Source organism: Ptychodera flava (assembly GCF_041260155.1).
Source record: "Ptychodera flava strain L36383 chromosome 3 unlocalized genomic scaffold, AS_Pfla_20210202 Scaffold_25__1_contigs__length_14229661_pilon, whole genome shotgun sequence".
Lineage (NCBI taxonomy): Eukaryota > Metazoa > Hemichordata > Enteropneusta > Ptychoderidae > Ptychodera > Ptychodera flava.
In genome coordinates, this window is record NW_027248279.1 from 5,193,716 (window position 1) to 5,212,266 (window position 18,551).

Consider the following 18,551-nt stretch of genomic DNA (forward strand, 5'->3'; position numbering starts at 1 on the left):
GCCTGCCGTTCATTGATCAGTTGTTCTGTCAACTCAATGCTTTCATACCTCACTGTCTGAAGACGGTGGAAACCGTCACTGTGAAGTTTATACCTGTAAGAACACATTCACAGATTATATAGGGCAGTGCAGAATATATAGTATTTCATTACTTAACAGATTGAGAAGTTTAATCTGTACTGTGCTCTGTAATTTTTAAGCTATTCATCCCCCTTCCCTATAGTACAGTCTGCACTTGTGATGGATGACAAAGGGTTTGGGTTAAACCACAATAATGATAGGGTTTTATGACTTCTGAATTGTTTAACAACGCGTCTTTTAAGAAATTTCTTGATATGTCCCTCAGTGAGCCTTATTACAGATTCACAAATAACATAGACTGTAGCTTAAACCCAGTTTTCCAATGAACCACTGTACAAACAAAATCACATGCACAAATGTACACAGAAATGCCTATATTCCATACACCACAGGGTCTCGCGTACAATATTCATCTAGAAGTTATGAATATGATCAATATATGTCTTGTATTAACCTTTTTTATTATATAAGCCATACCTGTGTCTAGTGTGTGCCTATTACTTATAGTATTTCAAAGAAAACAGTCTATATCTGTTAATTGCCCTCCCTAATCCCCTTCATTAATTTGTTGTGCCGATCAAAGATTCAGGGGGGCCCTTTGGCCCTGACCAAATACCTCGTTAGCAGCTCATAAGGTAGTACACGGATTACCTTATGAGCTGCTAACGAGGTATTTGGGCACATTGGGACTGGGCACATTTTATAAAGGCAACATTAATGGTGTGTTGTATTTTACCTGAATCTGGAATGTCCTGATGGCCATTTGAATTTGTGTTTCTTCTTGAGGTGTTTTGTTAACACTCCGCCTCTAGAGAATTGACTATCACACATATGACACAGGTACCGTGGTAGTTGCTCATGCTGTGTACAAAGGGATAATTCAATACAATATATCACCATCTTTGCATAGAAGTTTTGTGACATTTTGTTCTTCCATCAAAAATTCCCTTACTACAAATCAACCACCCTATTAAAGACTTGTGGAATCAAAAGTGTAAGTCCTGTTGTAACCATATTTCATTTAACGTATGATGCACTTCAGGGACAGACTTCAGAATCTCAATTTTTTACAATGCTTTCCTGATCTACTACTTGTGGGAGCTCATTTTTAAGATCTTAGAGTAGGAAAGACTTTCATCATCTTAGTCTTTCACTGATCAACCATCTTACTTTTCCCAAAGCAGTTCACAGAGAGTGAATAGCAGTCATTTAGAATTTCAAATATCAGTAAATGTTGGGGCATTTGTTTTTCTATGATGACCCCTGAATCTTATTCCTGATTTGGTAACAGAATAATTGAAGCTTTAACTAAGGAAAGTTTTCACAAAAACTTATGTTTCACTTTTGAAGCGCATAATACCTTAAATGATAATTGACTAGACTGTTTTCCTCAGGTGAGGTGCTTGCAACTAACAGAGACATCTTACATAACAGCACAATATTCTTGTATGTACTTGGTCAAAATTTCATGTAGGGGTCATGGTTTCATATAGCTACATCACAATACTAGAAATCTTCTGTTGCATATCAAGGCATGTAAAGATATGTCTAAACACTCACGTTGTGTACTTTCTTGTAATGAAGTCTCAACGATTGCATCACTTTAGTTTCATAGGTACATCCCACCTCCTCACATCTCAGTATGACTGCTGCGTTATGACTGTTCAAATGACGTCGCAGATCAAAGGCAGTCTTACAGCTGTGGAAAAGACAAAAATTGCAGAGAAGGCGGAGTGACTAGCTAAATACAGTGACATTGTTGCATGGTTACTCTTGATGGCTTGAGGACAATTCTGAGCGAGAATGCAAATACACAAGGAACATTGCACTGAATGTGGCTGGTTACATGAAAATGTGATTTCTATAGTTTCATGTTACTTTTATATGTTATTTTTTTCCTTTTTTTCAAAGAGAAGTACTTGCACTCTTATGGCATTAAAACATCCCTTGAAACCAAACAGCCTCTCACAAATCAAAACCAAAGAATACCAAATTATTAGAAAGGAATCACATTATGGCACATAAAACCTTTGTATGTGATATATGGCAATCAGAACAATGTACGGTAGCAACAGATGGAGTACTCAGTAACTGTACATTGCTTGCAATATATCAAAGAGAGGCATAGACATCTCTTTACAAAACAAAAGTATCCCTTGGTACAATGGTTGAGGGCAGTATGCACAGCACTAGTTACATCATTTTGATGTCGTTTCTGTTTTATTTACTTCACAACTTTGCTGACATGACATTTCATGTTGAAGGTGGACACCAAAGTTTCTTTTGACTGATAAATATGAAAGAATGAAAAAAAATCTTAAATTTTAAATTACCTGTAGTCACAGAGGTCACATTTGTGTGGTTTATCCTCACTGTGTCTGAACTTGATATGTGCCTTGAGAGATGACGGTGATGGGCAGGTCATGTCACAGAACGGACACATGTAATGATTCACTGTCAAGAAAAAAAAAGAAAAAAAATGTAAAAGAAAATGCTGTTTGCATCATCTACACAGTCAGAGATCCAGTGTACGAATTTCAAAGTCTTGACAATTATGTTGACTGTATATGAAGGCATCACTTTACAGCTTGTCGAGTAAGCGGATATGCGAACTACTCGACATAATGTACTGGATAGTATTTTGCTGTACCAAAACTGCTGAGGAGCCATCAACTTTATTTAGCATAGAATCATAGACGATTGATTGCTCAACCAATGGCGTATCATATTTTTGACCTCAGATAACTCACCAGGGTCACAGCCTTTGTAGCTTTGTACAGCTCCGATAAACTTTTAGCCCAACAAGCTAAGAAACAATGCATTTCAAAATGAAATCATGGCTTCATCCAGGAGACATACTTTTTTTTGTTATGATAAAACGTAAGGTGAACAAAGTTCGTGTACTATCTTATTGTGTATACCAATGTAAGTTATTTGTTGAAAAAAGCAAGGACATGACGCACAGCGGATATGCAAACTACTCCTCGTGATGTCCTGCATAATAATTCACACGCACTAAAACTGCTGAGCTGAGGATCAATGAGCTCTATTTACCTCGGTTACCTAGACATTTGTTCAAACCCTCACGTGTCAGATCTTTGACCTCAGGTAAATTACTAGAGCCATGGTCTGTGTACATAAGTACATCTCCGATAATTTTGTGACCGAGGAATAGATTGCAAGCTGAAAGATTCGTACTTCTAAATAGCATGCCGCCCTCCTTAGTCTCGAAATAACAATGCACTAACAAGAACTACGTAATTTAATTCGCACATGTCAATATTAATTAACTTTTACAATATTTATTTTCAAAATAGTGAGCATTTTTTCCAAGAATTTCTTTCATTCAGGCTGCAGATATGTCGTATATATTCCAATAAATGTTTAACAATAAAGATTTCTACGATGTAACTTAAGCAAACATTTAACTTAAATTACTATTTTGACCAGACTAGCACTTTTACATATTCGACAATATATGCCGTTATTGTTCTATTTTAAACACTCTCTAGTTCATTATAAAATACAGAACATCATTTTTAAAAATATTTCAAAATATTTTTCGTTGCAACTAGACCATACATTATGATACTTGCTGGAGATAACTATCAGTGATCAAGTTTCAAATGACTAATGTTGACATAGGTCACAGCAGATAATACTCGTAGTTCAAAAATGAAGGTATCCAATACAAGGTCCTTGTGGGGAAATGTATAACGTATTTCACCCGTCTAAAAGTATTAGTTCACTCTCACTTCTTGTTTTGCTTCATTTGTGCTCTTTACAACCGACCTTTTCAATGCTTAGATTTACACTACTTTAATCTGGTCTTATCATAGAGTGGACGTGGTTGAATTATTCAAACTGTTTGTTGTTGGCAAACCTGTAAACATTTGGATACACTTAAAATAGAATTATGCACAAAAATCACACGGATTTGCCTACCAAAAATATGACCAGGCAAGACGAACAGCGAGTTAGGGATTTCCAAAGGCTGACATATCTCGAAAACTCCGGCTTAAAATTCTAAACCATTTTCACATTTTCTCAACAGTAATAAATACCTCTTTGAAATGGTAAAATATTTGAAAAGAAATTTTGAATTTGAAGGTTACTAGAATGGTCAACGTTCTGTACTACACAAGGTGGCATTAACCATAAAGTAACTTATGTCCCTATTCATCGAGGTCTGACATACATTCTCAATATATCTCTTTGACGGTATCACGTGACCGATAAAATGTTGTAGTCCAGAGTTCATCACAGCGACGTGTTGCTATTTTGTTACATGGAGGATAAAAACTACAGTTCTGCTTAAATTTTGTGTGTATCTACATTATCGAGCTGCAATAAAACTAACACAGTGTAATATGGTTTTATTATTTAAGAGGAACTCTCGCTACCTATAATAACTACATTACTAAATATTTTGTTTAAACCCTGCAGGTGTTACATAATTGTGTGATCTAAGAACAGGGACATTATTTGTATCTTTTGACCTTATATTGTTGCAAACGAGCAGTTGATAATGTTGTTCGACTTACTGAAAGAGGTCTAAAAACGGTCGACCATAGACAACTCCCGTTTGCGTACAATGTATAGAAAAACCTTGGGTCAGTGGTTAATGGTGGGCTACTTTTAACCTCAGAGTTGGCAAAGTGACCTAGTACCTGCGATCAGACCACACTGCTAACAGCTATCTGGGCCGCTGTAAGCATCCGCGTGTAAAAAAATAAACCACGCGAAGTGAAAGTCGAAAGCGCAGTATTGCAATTTCGGGATTCCCTATACCAGTCCGGGTCAGCTCCAAAATTGGAGACGCTATACCATAATATTTTCCCCCTCTCATTAGCCAATCAGCGGCCAGCGCGCCATCAGTAAAAATTGTATTTCCTGGCAACCTCCACATGCGTCCTTCGTTACGTACGCCATACTGTGTCGAACTCCCACGTCGTATTCTGTCATAATGTCGAACAGTTGTGTGGCCACTCTGTCAAAACACAATTTCAAAATCGCGTACCAGTTTTATTCTGACTAAGACAACCAAACCCCATATATCGCTGTGATTGCTAGACTCTGGCTTGAAGTCCTGCGAAATATAAATCGTGTACCTACACAGATCGTTCAGAATACCCCATTTGTATCGGAGATGGCAGACAAATTCTACCGTATGGGGAACAATTGTGTGGCCACTCTGTCAACACATTTTCAAAATCGCGTACCATTTTTAGTCTGCGTTTGACAACTACAAAACAGGTATCGTTTTAAAGCTCTGACATTGCTCTTCTTTCTTGCAAAATGTTATACGCGTACCTACACAAATAACCTTTATAACAGTATTTCTAATAGAGATGACGAACATCCACAAAATGATTCTCGGTACTTGAGCGAAATCGATAAACTGGGGCATGGGGGTAGAAATGAATCGTCAATATTTCGAATATTTGTTCACTAATCGGACTCCTTGTTGGACATGACCTTCTGCAGAACACGTGGATTATGTTGACTGTCGAAATTCGTCGAAATTCACAAGACAGGGGCTTAATAAGCGGCCCAAAACTGCCGATCACACTTGGTGGGTAATTTGTGACCCAGCGTGACTGTACTTTATTAATGATGTAATCTGGTCGATGATTGGCTGAATGCCAGAATACATTATCATAATGAGTCTCCAATTTTGGAGCTGACCCGGACTGTATACTCACGCCGTTTGCTCAGTTACATTTTGACGGTCAGTTTTCATGGACATCTTGACGGCCATCCTGCTCTTAGATACACTATTCTTTGCTGCTAGAGAGCACATTTTATAATGGGCATTTCAAATGCCTACAAGCTGCAAGAAGTCGACGACAAGGCCTATAGTGGTGGGTTTTTTCGTCCCGTTTGTTCCTCCATATGCATATGTAGACTTCCCAAAGCCTGTGGGCATAGAAATGTGAAAACATAGTAAAATGAAGGGATAAACTTCAGTAGACAGTCATGTTATTGTCGAGGTGATCGCAAAATTGAAGCAAATGAATGTACTTTGACAACTGACATGTACATCATTAGTCTGGCAGAGACCCTGCGATTCGCGTTCTTCCCTGTTGGAACACGCGCGCGCCCTTCAGAGACGCGACGCGAATCCCAGGGTCTGGACGTTCTTGCAAGCGACCGGTCGGATTTCTGCCTGATCCGGGTACTTATAGAACTCCACACATCCGTTAATCAAAACAAAAATGACAAGTACCATAGCCAAATAAAATGAAAAATGAAAAATAAAAACATACCGCGTATATAGGTCTACCAGCTACTAGTATATATTCTCTCCGCCCAGTAAGATAGGTTTTTCTTTTGACGTCACTACCCTTATGAATATTCATATACTTGCAAGAACCGACAGTCGCTGTGTCTGGCAGCGCGTGCTCACAGCTGCACAGCCTTCGAATGCAGGCCCATCGCAGCGCGCACAAAACAAGGCACAGCGACTGTGGAGAGTCTAATACATCATATGTCACCGTCTGCGTGGCAGGGCTGTGCAAAATCGCTGGCAGCACCTCGGTTGCGGCGTGCAGTTTCTCCACCAAAAACAACCCATTTTTAATCCCAAGCTTGCATTGAGTTTCGTTTTTGAGCACGGCACCCACCTCGGCTGGGTACACGGTTAGCCCTGCGTACAGGTCTGTGTGTTCCCGGCGTTATACGGCGTGGAGGCCGTATAACGCCGGGAACACACAGACCTGTACGCACGGCTTAGGTACACGATGTGCTCAGCTGAGCTTCAATACTTACGCAAAGCCCACTTTTGGGAGTGGGTCGGAGACACGGAGGCCGTAAGCGACGTATAGGGTCTTGGCAACTGTCATTGCGATGTACTCACTTTTGGTTCGAAATGCGATTCAACTGGTACAAATAATTACACAATGCACAGAGAATAACAACATTCAAACAGATCTTGTGTGTCGAGAGGTGACTCCACTCGCGAGCAGTACATCAATCATGACACAGCACTCGCCCGGTGCGGTGTCACGATGTCACCGATGCTACACCATGCACTGTTCAGTCCGAGTGCGATGTTTCCAAGTTCAACAAGTGATCATGTCATGTTTGTAAAACGAACCAACGTAATGGCAAGAAAATGCCCTAAAAATCTTGAAAGTTGACGAGCATTTGCCAACGATCAAATGCACACAAAATGCATTATTCTGCACCTGTTTCACTATCACCACAGCAATCTGACATCATTTTAGTTTTACCATTGACCCAATTGCGTCTATGGTTTTATTTGTTTCACAGTCCGTGTCATCGATACTAAAATCAAACTTACAAGCAAATGCCCTGCTTAGTTTCACTATTTGACAGTAGATTGTGAGACGTGCATTTGTTTATGCGCGTGTGCTTCTCGATATCCATTGTGCTGAAGTTGGTGTGTAGGTCACAGGCCGTTCACGTTCCAGCTGTACTTTGATGGTTGACGTATGCGTAGTAATATTGGTCATGTGCTTGGGTTCAATAATGGCGGTTGGTTCAAATCGTGCGGACGCCCTTACCAACATTGAACCTTGCCGTAAACAGCAAGAAGGTGGTTTTACATATCCTTGAAGCCGTCCATAGTCACAATTTAGGTCTCCTATTGATTTGACCAGGGATTTCAGTCATCGAAACAATTAAAAAAAGTCAAAAGATACAAATAATGCCCCTTTAATGCATGGCGATTGAATGAATGAATGAATGAATGAATGAATGAATGAATGAATGAATGAATGAATGAATGATGAATGAATGAATGAATGAATGAATGAATGAATGAATGAATGAATGAATACGATATTCAGTTTTCGTCATGGACAAAAAGCCAATTCTTACAGTATAAAATTTGCCAGTTTGGTAGGGATTCGCACACTATAGAGATTTACTTCCACCTTTCATCGCCTTCAAATATTCTGAAAACATGGTTGCCCTTATATGATAGTAGCAAAACATAAGCTACCACTTAGTCGGTTTTCATAAATCATAACCAGAAGTGTACTTACATGAATACATCCTTCGGTTTGTGACTGCTAAATCGCTACGATATTGCCTCTCATAACGATTGAAATACACCAAATGCTCATTCTGTACTACATTATTTTTTACTTAGCCAAACTGTTCGGCGAACCATTAAGTTAGCCATATCATACTCAGTATCTATCCGCCTTGATGACAACAAATTTAGAAAGGATATCCAAAATATCTTACCACAACCTCTATGAAGTTAGGAAGAATATATATATATATATATATATATATATATATATATATATATATATATATATATATATATATATATATATATATATATATATATATATATGAGCAGGACGTAGATTGATGTCTTCATCGGACTGGCAGAGTGCTCAATAGTTGAACTAGAGCTATAGGTAGATGAAAGTCAGGAGCTGGATTATTGATTAAAACATTTATTCGCTACTCAGAGTTTCGTGCATCTTGCGATGCAGTCATCAGGCAACTGCCAAATACAAACCAATACATTCTAGAGTAATGAGAAAATAGAACAAAGGCATTCTGAATGGAACATATCGAGATGCGCGTATTTACGCGCGCGTATACGTGTTTAATTTATAAAAATGCAACTGAGTTAAGTAAATATATTTGGAACTTAAAAGACCAGAATATTGAGTATGAAATCAAATGGAGAAAGGTAAAACAAGCTAAGCCATACTCCAATACCAACAAGAAGTGCAACTTGTGTTTGTGGGAAAAGTTTTTTATCATATGTAGACCAACCATGGCAACGCTCAACAAAAGAAATGAGCTAATTTCGTGCTGCAGGCACTCTAAAAGATTTCTGCTATCCCACATAAATTAAACACGTATACGCGCGCGTAAATAAGCGCATCTCGATATGTTCCATTCAGAATGACTTTGTTCTATTTTCTCATTACTCTAGAATGTATTGGTTTGTATTTGGCAGTTGCCTGATGACTGCATCGCAAGATGCACGAAACTCTGAGTAGCGAATAAATGTTTTAATCTATAATCCAGCTCCGGACTTTCATCTATATATATATATATATATATATATATATATATATATATATATATATATATATATATATATATATATATATATATATATATATATATATTCAAAAGTAGTTAAATAGTTTAAATTCACTCGGATGGAAATAAATATAGCATGATGTAAAGTAACGTCATGCAAGTGCAAGCAATATATCATTATGGGTTCTCTATGGTTGTGTCATATGAATGATGAAGATATGACATCAGCAAGATTAGTTTATAACAATTAATATACAGCAAAGAAATAACATCATCAAAAGTCTCCTAGGTGTTCATCAGTTATTTACCAAGGCGACTAATTCGAGGATTTGAAAACAATACAGTCAACTGCCTTTGCTCCCCAGGCAGTAATGTTCAGGTACCACCACACCTTACGTTATTCTGAGTCCGATGTTATATGATGTTTTTCGGTGTTACATTGAATTTTTCAAAAAGTTGAGGATGTCTTGACATAGCTTTATGAAACTGTCTGATATTTTAGGTTGTTGTCCTCCTTGAGAGAACATCCTGTTGTACAGGCTGGCAACTTTTGGAAGAAAATCTTCTATTAGAAGTGTTGCGCGAGCAATGCGAAGATATTCTGACAATACAGTGCCATGAAAATATACGAAGGGATGTTACTTTCGCGATCTGGCATTCGCACTATAGAAAACTTGAAATCATTGCGCTTGTCAAAGAGTTTATAAACTAATATTCCATCTACTATAGATATGTCCAATTCGAGAAATGTAGCATGTTGTCCATTATGCTCACACTTCAACGTGAGCTCTGCAGGAGATATTTGCTCGTATGATCTACAAAACTCATCAATGAATCGTGCGCATCCATGAAATTTCCGAGCACGAGCTATATCGGTATGAATGAGTTTTGACACGAATCTATACTCATGCCTGTGTATATATATATATATATATATATATATATATATATATATATATATATTATATATATATATATATATATATATATATATATATATATATATATTATATATATATATATATATATATTATATATTATATATATAGAGAGAGACATATATATGTGTGTGTATGTGTATACATATATATATATATATATATATATATATATATATTATATATATATATATATATATATATATATATATATATATATATATTTATATATGGCGCCACCTTAAGGGATTAGCCTTATCTTTTCACAGGTTGTAGTTAGTGACTATTTCTACAAAATAGGGTCTCAGAATTCGATAATAATTCAAAAACAAAAGATATCGTGAAAAACGTGGGCAAAAGCCTTTAATTTATTCAGAATCCACCACTTCTTACCTTCAAGGCTAATTGTGCAAAAACAAAGCGGAGTATCAAAAATCCAAGACACAATTTTTTACAACTTATTGCAGTAAATGTCTCACCGATGGCAATCACGCTTTCATACTTACTTTTTAAGTGAAAACTCAAAAACACACATTTTGAGCAAAACAAACACACGCAAACAGGTCTTGAAATATTCTTAAAATTTTCGTAATCTTCAATTGTCGAGGTCACAAATATATACTCCATGTCGGGTTAAAGATTTATTTTAATGGTGAAAAATCGGGTTAAAGATACGTGTCTACTATGGAGGGTCTCCCCTTAAATAAATAGGCACTGTGGGGCATTGCCATTGGTTAGGGTACCAGTCTCACTATCAGTGGATGGTAAGTCCAGAGTACCAGACTCACTGTCGGAGGATTTTGAGTTCGAGCATAATGTGTTATGCTGAAATTCATTCGTGTGCAAGTCCAATGTGCGGTTCAATCGAAATTTTGAAAACTTCGCAGGTTACTTATAAAACGCTTAGTCCTCTCAACATTTAATCTGACAAATCATGACACCATGCACCTTCCTCATATCTTCATATGGATTTCCAGTAACTTGTACTCCAATCCCTGTGATAAAGCGTCAGGAATAATGCAGACTACTTTACGAGGTTTGAAATTCAAACCTTTTGATTTATATGACCCTTACACATCTATTTTGTGTCGTATTTATAAACCAAATAAATTCTCCACGTGGTTTATCCTGCTGTTGGATAAGTATCCTGATTTTGACACCTGACATCTTTCTGGAACGCCTGATCTCAATGGCATTAGAGAGTCAGTTTTGTAATAGAGAACTGAGGTTGTAAGCAACTTGAAATAGTAAAGTTTTTCGTGATTATTCAGGCTGAGTGTCTTTTGTTTTTCGATGAATTTAGGCAAAACGTGAAACAGCGTGTCACATAGAAGTACTTAATATCTGTGAAATTATATCTCAAGTTCAAGGCTTGACTTAGTTAGATAGTGTTAATTAGTAAATAATGTTGGGTGAAATGTGTGCTTACGCTTTTATACATATTAGTATTTTGAGCATTTTTAAAATATCAATTTTTGAAATATAGACCAAATTGATAACTTTTATTCTGAAACTCAATTTCCTTGGTCTAGCAGAAAAGTATATATGTAAAAGACGGCTTTATTCATACGACTATATAATTATCAACAATAAGTTTTCACTGCAACTTCCAAAATTTCACAGTAACGTTGTTCTGAGTAAAGTATTCACTTTCTGTATTCACCTGAATATCTTCCGCAAAGCATTTTGAAAAGTGGTAATGATGACAGAAATAATATGTGAATTGTGCCTTCAATTCTGTGAATTCTCTGAGTTTTATAGTGAACGATCTATAACTCAACATTATTTCTTATTCAGATGCTAAATTTACTAACAGCAATACATCCGACAATTTTAATACCTAAACTATCCAGACCTTTAGGAGGTCTCACTGAATATTGTCCATTTACCGTATTCTTCTTCCCTTGACCATCCGAGGAAATATTTTAATACCAAAGGTGAGCTTTCTGAAAACTATATGAAATAGCTAATGTTGTCATGATATTGTGAGAAAGAGAGAGGACATATTTCTCAGTAACCCTGTCTCAACCTATAGATGTGGACTACGGATTGCCTCAAAATATTTTGATCGAGAGGTTAACCGAATGCGTGGTAACATGTGAATATCAAAAGTTTGCTGCCGGCCAATGTCCTATCGGTACGATAAAAATGTCACATCCTGGTTGTCACAGGCCCCTAGCAGCCATCTCCCAACTCTTAACACCTCTCTCCACCTCATGGTTATATGGCCACTTTGGACTGTCACGGCCACACCCACCTTAGTAAACAGTTGTATCAGACTAAAGTTGCTGTAACTTTGTGATATAAATGCCTGCAATCCATCCCGCTATCCTTTTTGTTGTCCGTCAAAATGTGGTTCAATGCGCGGAGGTTTAAAGCCTCTAATGATGTATGATTTCCAGGAGATTGCAATATTACCATGATAGTTATTGTCGTGTCAGCTGTGGTAGCAGTGTTGTTATATTTGTAATGACAAGGGCAAGCCGTTGAAAACATGACAAAGAAAGACGAATAAAAATGGACACAATTCCTTTAATAGACTGACATTCTTGGTGTCTCCGAGAATGGCAATCTAAATTACAGTATTATGTTATAGAATTCAAGTGTGACCTGTAATGAAAACTGAACTCAACACCGGTCACTGATTCTTCTATGACAACGTAAATATTGGATAACCAGGACTGAGTCTTTAGCCAGGTAAAGGTCAACCTTTTATCGTACAGATTGGTACACTTAACATAAATTACCCTATGTTCTATTTTATCGAGGCGAGACAAATAAGATGTAGATATAGAATGAATAAATCAAGTAAACAAATTGCTAAGGTTGAAATGTCAAAGTGTAGAGTTCACAATTATCTATAGCCATTGCATGTATGATTCCAATAAAAGAACTTTGTTCAAAGGTACATTGACATTTGGTGCAGTATACACGTCGGCCACTGGAATATTTCGGCCGTAATCACTAATATTTCGGCGAACCCAAGACTGGCCCCAGTCGTCTGGTTTTTCTCGGCAGCAGTTACTGGGACCAAGGAGTTCACTTCATGATCTTCGCGACAGCCTACCACTTAGCGCAACTGTCTGCCGAAATTTTGTCCTTGAATTTATTCTGTTTTGATTTTTTTTTATTCTCACGGACTCGGAAAAAGTCTAGATGAACACTTTAAAGGCAGTTTTAAGCTACGTTTCGATATAAATACCTTGACCATGTTAATGTCATTGAATTTTGTATAAGCTTGTTTGTTTTCACCAGATTTTCATTTCTCTATAATGAGGCTTAAAATGTTTTATATCTAATTGAGTATAGTATGCTTTCCTTCCTGTACAGTAAAACAAATGTTGGTTGTCTGGATTTCTTGCCACCGGAAACAAAATGCACTACCTAAAATGAAATACATCATTATTTTACGGGCAAATCGTATATACGTTGCGAGTAAGTTTCAGTGTTGTGTAAGCAACGTGTGAAAATCATGTTATTTTGATTATTAACGCACGGAATGTATTGATTTTTGAAGGGCAATGACTATAATACCCTCCTACTTCAGTGGATCTTTGTTATGGTCTCTAATTCGATATGGTGGTATCGTGATATTGCGGTTTTCATAACGGCTAACAGTAGTTTCCAAATCAGTTTCTCAGAGTTCAGTTCAATGTATAGTGACAAAATCAATGTGAACTTATGATATTCTGTCAATAGAGTCAATTGTTTAGTGCGATCGCAAAATAAAATCCACACTGCGACTATTTCTACCTCAATGTCCGGGATACACAACTGCGACAGGGAGTAACATGAATTGCCTGGTCCACGTGGCCCTACAACAGAACCTGCTTGGACTTTACCCTTGCATCGTACCACTTTGACGAACTATGCAAACGGAAATATTTTACTTGTGTACCTGTACTGATATTTGCAAGCACTAGGCTGGGGACTATCTACCGTTCACAGACTGACCAATTATTTCCTTCAACTACAATATTGCCTCTGTTATATCGCTTCTCTCCGTGTGTCTTGTCACTAAAGTTCAAGCATGGAACCTGCAAAAGTCGAAGAGAAGGTGAGCACTGATTTCTATGGTGCTGGCAGTGGCCTGTCAATGTTCTAGATGTGTTCGAGATAAAAGCAGGCCGCCATTTTTGTTCGTACAAACAGTTCTCTTCTACTTCAACGAAGTGGTTAACGTAATATTTAATGACAAATCAGTCATTTGAATGTAAAAATGGACAGATATTTGGAGTAAGACTTGTGAACTGCCAATATAACACGTCGATTTCCTTCCACTTAAGATGTCGCCATTATCTAACACTTTCAACCTTTCCACTGTCATATCCTTAATTTGAAATTATTAAGATTTACGAATAACGTTAGATCAGTGAGTGAGTCTAAAATGATCACTAAAATTTTTTTTTGTTTTCTTTCTTCATACTAGGTCAGATGGTCAATGAAGTAAATAGTTGAATAGACTAAAAACGTACTTATATTATGTACACATAACTCACTACGAAAGAGACAGTACAACAAGAACGATTAATTCTATTATTATAGTGCTCGCTAAGTACATCATTTAGGTTTTTAATTAATTCAACAACATGCTTGACCACTAGCGACGATATAAGTGCATAAAACAAACACAGAGCAATTATGACAAAATCAGGCATAAGACCAAAAACCAGACATTGACGACTTGCAGGTGACTGAAGCATGACATACATAACTATATTTAAAAAGGTGATTATACTAGTTAGCGTTGTGAACGATAGTATCAATGTCTGACCGAAAATATGTTTCATGAAAGTCAATGGTTTCCATTCCTTCCAGGTGTTAGCATTTAAGATGGTTAGCATACTAAGCAAGTTACTACATATCTGCAAAACCCGATAAAGCATGATATAAATTTTCTAACCGAGACAATAGTGTAAATCATAAACTCAAGGGGAACACTCATTAACAGCAGGACCTGTTTGGTACACTTATTTATTATATTTACCACTGAGAAAAATTAAACTTAAATGTAGATTTATAAGCACGACGTTCTGAGAGGACGACATCCTCTGTTGCAGACCTGATTTATTACTAGTATTAAAAACTCATATCATGAACAGAAGTATTTGTGAAAATAGAATGCGCGATAGACATGTTTATACACGTATGATTTTTGCGTTGGCAGCATAGTAAAACCTCAGACCGACGCTGATACACGTACAGGCACCTCTGCTAAACAAGAAACAGTGACAATCGGTTTGTATCGCTGGACCACAAAATACCTTGGCAAATATATAGTTTACTCAAAATATCTCAAAATTGTAGCATGCGAGAAGGTGGAGCTTGTCAGTTAGATATATGACCCAAGTAATCGAGCAGTATGGCAAACAGCATATTGTTGGCCAGGGGCATGAAGTATGACGTCAGCATGAAAACATGTCGATAAGTATCAAATGATCTATCGTTTCAAGTGTTTAGCTGTCTCTGTTGTTCAGTGTTTTGTTTACGGTCGATATTTTGTACTTCTGAAAATGAATCTTGAACAATAACTTCATCAAGATTGGAACAAGAATGTAGTCATTACTTAGAAAGGAGTAGCTACGTGTCTGCTTACGAACTCTCTTGTGTTGCTAAGGTTTAAACAATTAATTCGATAATGCTCATGTCTTTTTGAAGCAAAACGATAGAGGCAAGAAGTGAGACGACTGGCTAAAATAGAAACAATTTTCTGGGTCAAACTGTAGCTGCAACACAAATATTTTATACGATGCGGATATGAATCCTTTATTTCGACAGGGTACCGGCTGGAACCTCGGATAATTTATGAGTGTCATGACATATGACCTGTCGAACAGGTTTGACGGAACATGGTCAGTAAGTCAGCACCATATTGAGAACTGTAAGACTGCAAAGATTCAATCAAAATAATTCTCTTTAGGTGTCGAGGTCAAAATAATACGTTATAGTCTCCTATCAACTATACCATCAACACAGTATCGTGAAGGGGTACGCAATGATCAAGTCAATGATAATTATATTTAGGAAACAAAATTATATAAGACAGTCGCTGTTCAAATATCCTTAAAGGTATAGCCCAAAATTATATTCTGATTCATACGTCACCTCCATTGAAACGAAAACAAATTCTTATCACCTCACACATGTCGATCTTTGATATCTTTGCAGTACGTTGCCCAGATTTGAAAGAAGCATGTCTATGTACCGGAATTTTAAGTACAATCAATTTGAGCTACCGACAATTGAGGCGGAAGAAATGAAAATGAGAGAGAGAGTGAGAGAGAGATATGAATTTTGAATAAATAAGTGGTTGATACTGTTTCTGACAACATAGGGCATTTGCACAGAAAACTATTTTCTGATCATCACATAATTTAAAAAAATATAATTCCTTTCCGTTTTGTTGACCAGAAGTAAAAAATCTGGTCGACAGTTGATTAAAACATTTGATTGACTTCCTCTGCAGGCAATTGTACCTTTTACACACAATCGAATTAAAGTGTTGTCTTTATACGTTGCATAATTTTTCACGTCGCTTTGAGATAATAATAATAATAATAATAATATAATAATAATAATAATAATAATAATAATAATAATAATAACAATAATAATATTTTTCGCTGGTAATTCTGACATCGCGATTATTTGATTAATTCCAAGCGCACTGTTTTGATGTCAAAAAAAAGTTTCAGAAACGGCGCGATTTTCGGAAATTCTTCCGGATCCACGCATTTCAAATGTGAACGTAGGAAGGGAGCATTCGTTTTTACAAGGGGGATGTCCGGTGGAACTTAAGCTACAAATGAAATGTAAAAAGCGACCCCCTCCAAATTACGTTTCTAAATAGTGACCCAAACTAATTCATCGATTGTAAAATGTAACCGCCCCTAATTTTCATCTGATTTTATTTATTAACCCTTTGCACCCTAAGTTCCTGGAATGAACAATAGTGACACGTCAAAATAATGACCTTCCCCAATTTTCATGGCTAAATGAAGTGTGATCAGCAAGCATCCAGAAAACGACGATGATAGTAATAATGTATCCGTAGCTGCTTTCTTTCTAACAAATCGGTGTGTGGGCTGATGACGGTTCTTTGACAGAAAAGTTAAAAATCATTCCGTAATCGCTGAATTTACAGTAATTCGTTGAACGGACATTTGAACGAGGCAATGCAGTTGTGTCTCTACCTCAAGCCATTGGGATTTCATTACTTTCGTGTTCCTTTTGAAATACTTGACGTGTGGCTTCATGTCATGCTGAATTACTGTTGGCCGTGAACTTTCACAAATTAGCCGAAAATCCTTCTCTGGGTCATTATATCGCTTCCGCCTATTTTGAAGGCCCCAAATCCGTGCCCAAATGAGTGAAAGAGAAATAAAACACTCGCATTTCGCCCCAATTTTTTATTGGTTTCTATTTATTTAAAAAGTGTCGTTTCCCTTTTCCAGGGAGATGTACTAGGAGTCCTGGTCATATGTGATAAATGGGACATTGAGAGATATGGTTTTGCTGAATTTCACAGAAATCTAATGCAAATTGTAGCTAGAAAAAAGGGCGTAGGCGGTAAGTTCTATGCCACCATACTTGATGTCACCATAAGTGAAACTCAGCAGGAAGATGCAGAAAAGGCTGGTATTACTTTGATCCCTGCCAGAAGAGCTGAAGACCTTGATCCTGAGGATGATCCAATAAACATCCGTTGGTTGTCTTACCCAGCTGGTTACTACCCTGAACTAAAAGATCTAAGGCACATCCAATATGTGATTGGTTATGCTCCAATGACGGCTAAAGCTGCTGCTATTGTCCGCAAAAATCTGTTTCCCCAAGCCAAGCTGTACCAGATAAATGCCGTTCATCCTGATTTACATGCCACTATGACTAGTCCAGCACAAATTAAACTGGAAAGGGACATGCTGGACATTGCTAAGAAAGCCGATGCAATGGTGTCCATTGGTCCTAGCATGTATAGTTACTTTGAAAATGCATACAGAGCAATTCCTGACAGGACAATTCCACATATTGAAATTCTGCCAAAAGTTGGAGAATGTTTCCAGAAACAAACTATCAAACTTCAGAGAAATATTCCACAGCATGTCATATTGTCGTATGGAGAACTAGACTGCCACGCTAATATAATGAAAGACTACGGCAATATTGCCTCCGCACTTGGTAAGGTTGCAACAGCTCAGAAAGACGTAAACAGTCATTCCCTTAAATGGAATATCCTGGACGTTCCAACAGAGTCCATTGAGAAAACGGAAAAGGACCTGAAAGAGTTAACTCTCTGTGACTTCGAATTAGTTAAAGTTAAGCCAACAACTACCATCAGTCAACTGTTAATCATCTTCGACAATCTCACCTCTGTGTCCTTGGTTCACGTCATTCCGACTTCGCCTTTCACGGTTTAGAAGCAATTGCAGCTGGATTACCAACGTACACTAACAGAGACTCTCAATTAGGATCTTTCATTATCAAATATCTGAA

General features: G+C 37.1%; 1 protein-coding gene and 1 long non-coding RNA gene across 2 annotated transcripts; one reads left to right on the forward strand and one right to left on the reverse strand.

The window, feature by feature from the left end:
• Positions 1-811: 811 nt before the first annotated feature.
• LOC139125288 (uncharacterized) lies at positions 812-2,537 on the reverse strand. The gene is made up of 3 exons (XR_011550185.1): positions 2,415-2,537; positions 1,642-1,780; positions 812-942 (listed from the first exon to the last, which is right to left on the reverse strand). It is a non-coding gene; the product is annotated as an uncharacterized lncRNA (long non-coding RNA).
• An 11,373-nt stretch (positions 2,538-13,910) lies between these two features.
• On the forward strand, positions 13,911-18,475 carry LOC139125211 (uncharacterized). The gene is made up of 2 exons (XM_070691312.1): positions 13,911-14,118; positions 17,516-18,475. Exons 1-2 carry the CDS (start codon positions 14,092-14,094, stop codon positions 18,473-18,475), a joined length of 987 nt encoding a protein of 328 aa, XP_070547413.1. The 5' UTR covers positions 13,911-14,091.
• Positions 18,476-18,551: the final 76 nt, after the last annotated feature.

Bases quoted from the DNA above. Each gene is read 5' to 3' on its own strand.
- LOC139125211 (XM_070691312.1), top strand. From the start codon at position 14,092: ATGGAACCTGCAAAAGTCGAAGAGAAG. The intron at 14,119-17,515 runs GTGAGCACTGAT...TCCCTTTTCCAG, and splicing joins CTGCAAAAGTCGAAGAGAAG to GGAGATGTACTAGGAGTCCT.